We start from the raw sequence: 12,160 nt of genomic DNA, 5'->3' as shown, positions 1-12,160 counted from the left end.
AATTTAGCTAAACTTGCTAAGAAAATAACTATATGTTTGCAGAAGTAAGAAACACAAACTAATTGTGCAATTGTAGAACGCTTGTGGATTTATATTAATAAGCAAAGCCCTAAACATTGTTGCATGTGCTGCATTGACCATGCAGACTGAACACAAGTCCCTCCCGGTCAAGCAACAACAAATGTGCTCCTTGAGTGACGTGGCAGGGTTAGGTCTGTGTGGAAAGTGGCATTGAGAGAGCGAGTGGAGAGGGATGACTCAAGTAGTGGTGTAAACTATAAAGATGTACGTAAAACACGGCATATCACATTTTTACAAACCAAACATTCAAATTCCATAATACAAGGTAAAGTAAAAACCCAAACTGGTCCTTGCATCAATACCGGTATATAGTAAAATAAGGTACACCGCTCAGCCCTCTTCTCTGGATACATTCAGTAACAGGAGACTATTCCTGGAAAATGTGGGCTAGGTGCAACCAAAACATTTACAAGGGTTTGAATGAGGACTAACTGGTGTCTCCAAGTGGGCACACACCTTTCCAAAGTGTGCACAGTTCCTAAGCCATTTCAATGCACTTCTATGACTCAAAGAAGATTCTTCAACTATAAGGTACTTTTTGGAGCTCTCTTAGCTGTGCCGTTTAGGAAATAGAGCAAGCACACTTTAAGGTCATTTGGAACACATCCCTGCCATCACACAATTACTCTTTAGGCAATCCAAAAACGGTGTATTATAAATCGCAATCTGCGTAAAGTGGGCATAATTTGAAAGTTTATTCTGTTGCCAACATGACTAGCTAAATTATAAAATACGGTCTTAGTGCTAAGCTTTCACAAGGCAATTCAGAGAAATGGATCACAATTTTGGTGCGCATAGAAAGTCATGAGGGGGTCTGACAAAGTGCGCAGAAGCAGAGCGTATCTCCCATTGAGCTATAAAAGAGGGCCGCTAACAGATCTATTCCCTGTGTGATCACTACCGTCTCTCTCGAAATGAATGACTGAGCACAGAATGCACTCCTGCCCTACAAATAGAATATCAGATTTCAGAGCGTGATGTCAGATATGCACCAGAATGGGTGCTTCATCAAATATCCTGTATGACAGCTGTGAGCAGCCAGTCACATCCCCCTAACCAGCCATTAGCCTACTCAGCTGCTTCTCATCGTCCGTTCTTTCTGCGCATCGCCATCAGTTTTGAAATCTTATTTAGACATGATGGCAAGCTGTGGTGTGCAGACAGTGATGGGGTTTGTTATATTTGTTTAATTATTGGCGTGGCAAACCCTGTCGTATCACTATTGTCATGACTGTCCTGTGAGGATCACGTTCCAATTTGGTGGGATTGTGACAGGAACCAGGCTTCTCTTTCTCCCACAGAGGGGAGAGGGAGGGTGCTGGATGGTTGACCGTTCATACCCGGTCGTAAAGTTAAGCACGAGAGATCTCGTCCTCTCTCTCTTTCTCCGTTTTAGTATCAACCAAAGGAATGCGTTTGTCTAGAGAAACTTTTGCCCACCCAAAACTCTAATGTCCAAAAAGTGAATATCGGAACAATATGGCGAATGGTCAGTCGGTAGATGTAGAAAACGAACTTGTTTTTTTGACATTTGTGATGTCAGTTGAAATATTGTAACTTGGAAAGGATACCCCCTTTATCTGTCAGGTTTTCATCCAATATGTGGTGCATACAATATGACAAATTATGAAAGTAATTTTGTTAAGATTGGAATGTGAATTTAGGAGTCATAAGAGAACTTGTAATCATATCCTTTGCACATTAAGTAGCCACGCCCCGAGTTTAGGTCAGAGAGCTTGTCACCATGACCAAGAGTGCATAAAGACTTGGAACAGGTTTCAACCTTGAAACGTGAGGCGGGTAGCTTCTTGTTGGAAATGGTTGACGCTTTGAACCTCAACACGAGGTGAAGAAATGAACTCAACTTCCTTTGGACCAGAGAGACGAAGAGATGTAGCTTATATACATCATTGTCTGAATCCTGAATACCAACACGAGGAGGAAGAGGCGAGAAGCTCACTTCAGACAATCACTGGTACAGCTGATTAGCTGTCTTAAGTCAGATATTGAGAAAAGCGAGTAAAAGTGAGACTATCGTACTACGCTCATCACCAATGGGAACTGACGGGTTGCGGTTCGTGTGCAAGTTATATGATTAATATGAGGACAGTCCTAGAATGTATCCACGATAAGTGTCCTCGTTCTCTCTCTCTCTCTCTGTATCCTATATATATATATATATATATATATATATATATATATATATAGGAACCAAAGAACGCTTATATATATATATATATTTTTTTTTTTTATAGGAACCAAAGAACGCTTATATATATATTATATATATATACATTCTCTGTCTCCCATCTATCTATCTATCTATCCTATCTATCTATCTATCTATCTATCTATCTATCTATCTATAATATATATTATATTATATAGGTGTGTGTGTATATAGTATATATATATATATATATATATATACATACACACACACACACTTTCTCCAGATCCTTCAGGTTTCGGGGCTGTCGATGGGCAATATTGACTTTCAGCTCCCTCCAAAGATTTTCTATTGGGTTCAGGTCTGGAGACTGGCTAGGCCACCTTGAGATGCTTCTTACAGAGCCACTCTTTAGTTGCCCTGGCTGTGTGTTTCGGGTCATTGTCATGCTGGAAGACCCAGCCACGACCCATCGTCAATGCTCTTACTGAGGGAAAGAGGTTGTTGGCCAAGATCTCGCAATACATGGCCCCATCCATCCTCCCCTCAATACGGTGCAGTCGTCCATCCCCAAAGAATGATGTTTCCACCTCCATGCTTCACGGTTGTGATGGTGTTCTTGGGGTTGTACTCATCCTTCTTCTTCCTCCAAACACGGCGAGTGGATTTTAGACCAAAAAGCTCTATTTTTGTCTCATTGGACCACATGACCTTCTCCCATTCCTCCTCTGGATCATCCAGATGGTCATTGGCAAACTTCAGATGGGCCTGGACATGCGCTGGCTTGAGCAGGGGGACCTTGCGTGCGCTGCAGGATTTTAATCCATGACGGCGTAGTGTGTTACTAATGGTTTTCTTTGAGACTGTGGTCCCAGCTCTCTTCAGGTCATTGACCAGGTCCTGCCGTGTAGTTATTGGCTGATTCCTCGCCTTCCTCATGATCATTGATGCCCCACGAGGTGAGATCTCGCATGGAGCCCCAGACCAATGGTGATTTACCGTCATCTTGAACTTCTTCCATTTTCTAATAATTGCGCCAACAGTTGTTGCCTTCTCACCAAGCTGCTTGCCTATTGTCCTGTAGCCCATCCCAGCCTTGTGCAGGTCTACAGTTTTATCCCTGATGTCCTTACACAGCTCTCTGGTCTTGGCCATTGTGGAGAGGTTGGAGTCTGTTTGATTGTGTGTGGACAGGTCTTTCTTATACAGGTAACGAGTTCAAACAGGTGCAGTTAATACAGGTAATGAGTGGAGAACAGGAGGGCTTCTTAATGAAAAACTAACAGGTCTGTGAGAGCCGGAATTCTTACTGGTTGGTAGGTGATCAAATACTTATGTCATGCAATAAAATGGAAATTAATTACTTAAAAATCATACAATGTGATTTTCTGGATTTTTGTTTTAGATTCCGTCTCTCACAGTTGAAGTGTACCTATGATAAAAAATTATAGACCTCTAAATGCTTTGTAAATATGAAACACTGCTGATTTTGCAGGTTATCAAATACTTGTTCTCCCCACTGTATACATAAAGTCGGAAGTTTACATACACTTAGGTTGGAGTCATGAACTTGTTTTTCAACCACTCCACAAATTTCTTGTTAACAAACTATAGCTTTGGCAAGTTGGTTAGGACATCTACTTTGTGCATGACACAATTGTTTTCAACAATTCTTTACAGATGCTTTGTTTCACTTATAATTCACTGTATGACAATTCCAGTGGGTCAGAAGTTTACATACACTAAGTTGACTGCCTTTAAACAGCTTGGAAAATTCCAGAAAATTATGTCATGACTTTATAAACTTCTGATAGGCTAATTGACATCATTTGAGTCAATTGGAGGTGTACCTGTGTATGTATTTCAAGGCCTTCCTTCAAACTCCGTGTCTCTTTGCTTGACATAATGGGAAAATTAAACAATAGCACGCAAGTTTGCAACTGCACATAGGGGCAAAGATCATACTTTTTGGAGAAATGTCCTCTGGTCGGATTAAACAAAAATATAATTGTTTGGCCATAATGACCATCATTATGTTTGGAGGAAAAAGAGGCAGGCTTGCGAGCCGAAGAACACCTTCCCAACCGTGAAGCAGGGTGGCAGCATCATGTTGTGGGGGTGCTTTGCTGCAGGAAGGATTGGTGCACTTCACAAAATAGATGGCATCATGAGAAAGGAAAATTGTGGCTATATAGGTCTTCCAAATTGTGGTCGCAAATGGGTCTTCCAAATGGACAATGACCCCAAGCATACTTCCAAAGTTGTGGCAAAATAGCTTAAGAACAACAAAGTCAAGGTATTGGAGTGGCCATCACAAAGCCCTGACCTCAATCCTAGAGGAAATGTGTGGGCAGAACTGAAAATGCGTGTGCGTGCAAGGAGGCCAACAAATCTGACTCAGTTACAAAAGCTCTATCAGGAGGAATGGGCCAAAATTCACCCAACTTATTGTGGGAAGCTTGTGGAAGGCAACCTGAAATGTTTTACCCAAGTTAAACAATTTAAAGGCAATGCTACCAAATACTAATTGAGTGTATGTAAACTTCTGACCCACTGGGAATGTACTGAAATAAATAATTTTCTGTACTATTATTCTGACGTTTCACATTCTCAAAATAAAGTGGTGATCCTAACTGACCTAAGACAGTTATTTTTTTACAAGGATTAAATGCCAGGAATCGTGAAACTGAGTTTAAATGTATTTGGCTAAGGTGTATATAACTTCCAACTTTAACTGTATCTGTTGTAACAAGCAGTCATATCTTGTCGGTCCGCTAAGGACCTTTCTCATGTAAAGGGTGTATGTTTATTGTGTTATTATTTAGTAAGCGAATAAATAAATAATTAAACCAGTATGTGTAGTACTGAATAATGATGTAGGCTGGGGTTTTTGCAGATCCAATAAGTTTACGAATGGTCAGAATGATGATAAGAGGTAATAATTATGAAGGTGAATGTTTATTGATGAAATAGGACCTTCAAGTTTAATTCGGGAGATGGTAACTCTCTAAACAACTTCTTCCGTGGTGCCCCAAATCCTAATGAGTTAATTGTAACATAATTCATTTAATTGAGTAACAAGTCAACATATTTTGTGGATTAAATAGGTAATTAGATTAATGAAAGTAAAGTCACGACACTATACTACTCGGTATCGTGATACTTAGCCTGGTATCACATTAGTAAAATGTTGGTATTGTGACAACCCCACTCTGAAAATAGGCTATTTTTTTTTAGTGTTTCTGTGCTAAATGTCTTTGTCACCTTTTTGGGCCTTCACAAATTTGCATCCCTGATTTATAATCCTCAATGCCTCATCTTTCAAAATGCATCGAGTCATCTTAATTTACAGCATTAACCTCACTTGGACAACAAAACATTTCAAATGTTGCTCAATTACCGTGAGGGATGGGGGCACGGTGCTCGTTCAAACCCATATGGTGATGTGACGTGCAGAGCCAGAGCTCTGATGTCATGTTTCGCACGTTAGTGTACAGCCACTACGTTCCAATTTGGCCGCTTATTAGTGTATCGTTGTTTGGCTGCTAACTCAAACACTTGATTTACTTTAACACAGTCACCTATAGAGTTTGGCCAACTTTTACACTAGCTGCCATGTTAGCACCTTTCAGCAGTCGCATTTATCCATTCTTTATTTGTGGAGTGATAATTCCAGATTCCAGTTTAGTTGAATCTACACTGAACATAAACGCAACAGATAAAGTGTTGCTCCCGTGTTTCATGAGCTGAAATAAAAAATCCCGGAAATGTTCTTATTTCTCTAAAAATGTTGTGCACAAATTAGTTTACATCCCTGTTAGTAAGCATTTCTCCTTTGCCAATATAATCCATCCACCTGACAGGTGTGGCATATCAAGAAGCTGATTAACAGTATGATCAGGACAATAAAAGGGCAATCTAATATGTGCAGTTTTGTTACACAATGCTATAGATGTCTCAAGTTTTGAGGGAGTGCGCAATTGGCATGCTGACTGCAGGAATGTCCACCAGAGCTGTTGACAGAGAATTTAATGTTAATTTCTCTACCATACTCTGCCTCCAACGTCGTTTTAGAGAACTTGGCAGTATGTCCAACTGGCTTCACAACTGCAGACCACGTGTAACCAAGCCAGCCCAGGACCACCACATTGGGGGGTAGTATTTCTGCCTGTAATAAAGCTCTTTTGTGGGGAAAAACCTATTCTGGTTGGATGGCCCTGGCTCCCCAGTGGCTGGGCCTATGCCCTCAAAGGCCCACCCATGGCTGCACCCCTGCCCAGTCTTCTGAAGTCCATAGATTGGGGCCTAATGAATTTATTTAAATTGACTGATTTTCTTATATGAACTGTAACTCAGTAAAATATTTGAAATTGTTGCGTTATTTAAATATTTTTTACTCAGCATAGTTGAGGAATCCATCTTGGTTCTGAATGAGTCAGCAAGAGGAAGTAGTTTCATGATTAACCAGTGTGATCTGTGCCTAGTGACTGTGTCTAATCTAACCCGGTCTCTCCTCTAGTGGTTGTGACGTAAACAGCCCACGGCGTCCAGGTCTTAATGGAGAGGGGGATGAGGAGGCCAGGGACGGACAGTCACCCCTCCATCTGGCAGGCAGCTGGGGGCTGGAGGAGGTGGTGCAGTGCCTTCTGGAGTTTGGGGCAAATGTCAACACACAGGTATGTCTCACTTACGTACTTACTTCCTTAGACTTTTTATTCCTCCTGGAGCCTAGGCCGTCTACTGCAGTTTTTCAGCATATGCAGTCTCACTGACTGTCAATCCACAGGTCAGTTTCACCAGGCAGTCATTCCTTTAAGCACAGGCATCTCCCACTGCTCACTTTTATTAGATTCCTCCACTTTGAGAGTCGTGGTCCAAAAGCATGCTTAATGAGTGAGTGAGGAGTATCTCGTGTCTGTCCCATCAAACCCCGTTTATTGTGGCTAATATGAGCTGTGTCTACCCAGGACGCAGAGGGCCGAGCGCCTATCCACATTGCCATTAGCAACCAGCACAATGTCATCATCCAGCAGCTCATATCCCACCCGGACATACGTCTGAACGCGCGTGATCGCCTGGGCATGACCCCCTTTGCCTGCGCCATGACACACAAAAACAACAAGGCTGCAGAGTCCATCCTCAAGAGAGAGCCCGGGGCTGCCGAACAGGTGAGAGACATACACAGGCATCGGCATTTGACATTATTTCACTATTCAAATTATATATCTGGGTAATCTAAATAAATATTACATTTTATATATATTTTAAACTTAATTGGAGACTTTCTCTGGATAGAGCCATCATTTGAAAGCGTGTTCTATTGCCAACATGTTACAAAATACGATCGTAATTTTAGTGCGCCTAGAATAGTCCGGTGCGTTCAAGTCGTGTTCCCTGCCAAATCTTTTCACAATACGACAAACAGCCTCATTCTGTTCAGAATAACCCAACATATGATGCTATGTCATCTTGTAGCTTTACATCAAGCATAGTGATCATAAACATTGACACTGTGTATGACATGAGTTTTATGATCTGGATATGTGAAGTGCACGTTTGGATTGCTTTTTTGACATCAACGTGGTAATTATTATAATCCTCTTTCAAAATACATTGAGTCCTATTTAAAGCAGTTCCCTCACTCCGACGACAAAACATTTGCAATGTCACCCAATTAGCGGGAGTGATGGGAGTAACTTATTTTCTCGTGGTGTTCAAGTTCAGAACCGCTGTCAGTCAAAACAATACTGCGCTGTGAAGTGGAGACCTTGAGCTCTGACATAATATATAAGGTGTTACTGTACAGCCACTGTGTTCAAATTTAGCTGCTTATCAGTTTTAAAATCTGCTATTTTGAGTCCATATACAGGTATGAGTGTAAAGAGTTAAAAGTAGGCCGAATCCTAACGTCCATTCGGATATTTAAATAACCGTGCCCATCCCTACTTTGTTACAAACATTGTATGATGAAATCTAACCCCCCACCATCCTTCTCTTTCCTCTCAGGTGGACAACAAAGGGCGTAACTTCCTGCATGTGGCGGTGCAGAACTCTGACATCGAGAGTGTTCTGTTCCTGATCAGTGTCCAGGCCAACGTGAACTCCCGGGTGCAGGACGCTGCCAAGCAGACTCCTCTACACCTGGCTGTTCAGGCTGGCTCGGAGATCATCGTCCGCAACCTAGTAATGATGCCTACCCTACCACCTCACCAGTAGCTAAGCGGCTTTCTCACCAGTGTGAGAAGCTGTAATTGTGTGAATAGCTGTGTCTTTGGGCTCTATTTTAACAAGCCTAAGTCGATCTTGGCGCTCTTGCTTGGCGCTGTAGCACAGTGGGAATTGATGCATTTATAACTTACAGGTGTGACGTGGGCTTGACCACTCACTGGCCAATCAACATGCTCCATGGCTTAATACTGTAACTGTGTGGTGGTATTATCCAAACCCAGCACAATAGAGCCCCAATTGTCTGTCTAGGGTGTTTTGTCATAATTGCAGTCATGGTGTGCAGATGATCAGATTGTGAAGTGTTTTAATGTCAGGAACCACATTTAATATGCTGTTCTGAGATACGCAACTCAAATGTAAAAGAGACAACCTAGAATTGCAACCAATGTCTGTGTGCATGTCTGAGATGCTTGTGTGTCTGATTTCGACTCTTATCTGACCCTTGTATGTCCATTGCAGCTGCTGGCAGGGGCCAAAGTGAATGAGCTGACCAAACACAGACAGACAGCTCTACACCTGGCAGCCCAGCAGGACCTGGCTACTGTCTGCTCTGTGCTGCTGGAGAATGGAGTGGACTTTACCGCTCTGGATGAGAATGGCAACAATGGTACTGACTGACCCGTAATCTAGGCTGTAACACAAATGGCACCCTATTCCCTATATATAGTGCACTACTTTTGACCAGGGAAGTAGAGATGATCGTGCCATTTGGGACACAACCGTAGATGGGGCTGTTTCAGCTTAGATTAATTTTCCAACTCCTGAAATTGAATTAGTTTGAAATTCTGCTATGCAGTGCCATTACCCTGCACTCTCTTGTTTCTTTGTCTCTCATCTCAGTTTAGCTCGTGCTAATACTCAGGTTTTCTTCTGTCTTTTCTCTCCTCAGCCCTGCACCTGGCCGTAATGCAGGGTCGCCTTAATAACGTGCGTGCCCTTCTCACAGAGTCCAACATTGACGCAGAGGCCTTCAATCTCAGGTACACTCCCTCAACAGTACTTCAAGTTCAAATTGATTTACTTAATGTAAAAACACATTGGTCATCTTTCTTGCCGAAGCTCTTACATTAAAAACAGCAAGTAAGATCAAGATGTTGAAGGATAAAGGGAAAGGCTTAATGTGTTTGTTCACTGAGCTATTTTTTGTTTTGTAGGGGGCAGTCACCGATGCACGTTCTGGGGCAATATGGGAAAGAGAATGCGGCGGCCATCTTTGAACTGTTCTTGGAATGTATGCCTGAGTACCCTCTGGACAAACCGGACAATGAAGGGAACACAGGTAGGACTGAGTAATATATCACTTTTAATTCAAATGTAATGTTTTAGGGTGATATTCCAGATACCTGTATTGCAAAAATAATTTTGTTTTTGAGCATTTATGTCCACTTGTTGTCTTTTTGGTCTCATCTCCTTCGCTCCTTCTGCTGTGACTGTACACTTTCCCAGTCACTCACAATAAAAATGATTTGAGATCACTTCTTCCTCTCTGACAAGCGGTTTCAACTCACTATTTCAGTTTTGGTCCCACAGTATCAGTCATATGGACACCGAAAGACTTTGAGACATTATTTTACTCTAATAGAGGAGTTAACCTTTCTAATGATACATTTTTTTATGTATCAACTACTCAAATTGCTACTCAAATTGCACGCAGAGCAGAAACTACTAAAACGAGTATTAAGAACATTGATTCTGGAAAATGAATTCTCAGTTTGTCGCACAGGGCATTGTGGTACCGCTGGCAGCATTTTAGCCAAAGACTATAAATGTGCAATAAGCATAAAGCACAATTTATATGAGGAATTGGCAACTCGTTCTCATTCCGAGAAATAAGGTACATTTTAACATCAACAACGTGCACACGGTAGCATGCTTTACATTCAGTTGGAGACGGACAGAAGTGTTTTCATAACAATTCAACTGTTCTACCTTGTTAGCTAGCAAATGGATCCAATTTGGCTAAACTTGAATTATAAAGATTATCTGGCTACTGACTAGCACGTGGGCTTGTGCTGAGAGATTGTTTGAGACCTGTATTTATATTCTATAAATTAAGAAGTAAATCATTATTAGTGAATGTGCATTATGCATGTTTCAAGGTTGAAATGTTTAACAAAAAGGGCATTTACATAGACATATTTGAAAGCCATATCAGTAATTATTACAAAAATTTGATTAAACTATATTGATCAAATAATACCTTATTAGTTGGTCTTTTGGTTGTGCAAGGCTTATATTTATCTGAGGTACAATTTCACAAGCCCTGAATTTATTAAATTATTGCAGACTGTTTGCAATGCATTGTATTTTACCTTGTTCAGTCGTGGCCAAAAGTTTTGAGTGACACAAATATTAATTTTCACAAAGTCTGCTGCCTCAGTTTGTATGATGGTCATTTGCATATACTCCAGAATGTTATGAAGAGTGATCAGATGAATTGCAATTAATTGCATAGTCTTTCTTTGCCATGCAAATGAACTGAATCCCCCAAAAACATGTCCACTGCATTTCAGTCCTGCCACAAAGGGACCAGTGGACATCATGTCAGTGATTCTGTCGTTAACACAGGTGTGAGTTTTGACGAGGACAATGCTAGAGATCATTCTGTCATGCTGATTGAGTTAGAATAACAGACTGGAAGCTTCAAAAGGAGGGTTTTGCTTGGAATCATTGTTCTTCCTCTGTCAACCATGGTTACCCGCAAGGAAACATGTGCAGTCATCATTGCTTTGCACAAAAAGGGATTTGCAGGCAAGGATATTGCTGCCAGTAAGATTGCACCTAAATCAACCATTTATTTTATCATCGAGAACTTCAAGGAGAGCGGTTCAATTGTTGTGAAGAAGGCATACGGGCGCCCAGGAAAGTCCAGCACGCCAGAACCATCTCCTAAAGTTGATTCTGCAGCAGGATCGGGGCACCACCTGTACAGAGCTTGCTCAGGAACGGCAGCAGGCAGGTGTGAGTGCATCTGCATGCACAGTGAGGCAAAGACTTTCGGAGGATGGACTGGTGTCAAGAAGGGCAGCAAAGAAGCCACTTCTGTCCAGGAAAAACTTCAGGGACAGACTGATATTCTGAAAAAGGTACAGGGATTGGACTGCTGAGGACTGGGGTGAAGTCATTTTCTCTGATGAATTCCCTTTCAGATTGTTTGGGGCATCTGGAAAAAATCTTGTCCGGAGAAGACAAGGTGAGCGCTACCATCTGTCCTGTGTCATGCCAACAGTAAAGCATCCTGAGACCATTCATGTGTGGGTTTGCTTCTCAGCCAAGGGAGTGGGCTAACTCACAATTTTGCCTAAGCCATGAATAAAGAATGGTACCAACACATTCTCCGAGAGCAACTTCTCCCAACCAACTTGTGTTCAATCCTCAAGAGGCTGGTGGACAAACAAAAACCCACAAATTCTGACAAACTCCAAGCATTGATTATGCAAGAATGGGCTGCCATCAGTCAGGATGTGGCCCAGAAGTTAATTGACAGCATTCCAGGGCGGATTGCAGAGGTCTCGAAAAAGAAGGGTCAACACTGCAAATATTGACTCTTTGCATCAACTTCATGTACAGTGGGGCAAAAAAGTATTTAGTCAGCCACCAATTGTGCAAGTTATCCTACTTAAAAAGATGAGAGGCCTGTAATTTTCATCATAGGTACAGTTCAACTATGACAGACAAAAT

General features: G+C 41.6%; 1 protein-coding gene across 1 annotated transcript in view; it reads left to right on the top strand.

The window, feature by feature from the left end:
* Window positions 1-12,160, top strand: part of LOC115105402 (rabankyrin-5) — a 42,540-nt gene that overhangs the window by 20,060 nt on the left and 10,320 nt on the right. Inside the window, 6 exon segments of the mRNA XM_029627404.2 lie at window positions 6,771-6,927; window positions 7,219-7,419; window positions 8,258-8,434; window positions 8,939-9,086; window positions 9,369-9,459; window positions 9,634-9,758. Coding sequence (XP_029483264.2) covers window positions 6,771-6,927; window positions 7,219-7,419; window positions 8,258-8,434; window positions 8,939-9,086; window positions 9,369-9,459; window positions 9,634-9,758 — 899 coding nt within the window.

Source organism: Oncorhynchus nerka, linkage group LG22 (genome assembly GCF_034236695.1).
Source record: "Oncorhynchus nerka isolate Pitt River linkage group LG22, Oner_Uvic_2.0, whole genome shotgun sequence".
Taxonomy (NCBI): Eukaryota; Metazoa; Chordata; class Actinopteri; order Salmoniformes; family Salmonidae; genus Oncorhynchus; species Oncorhynchus nerka.
The sequence above is the reverse complement of the archived record's forward strand: the minus strand, read 5'-3'. Positions and strand labels throughout refer to the sequence as shown.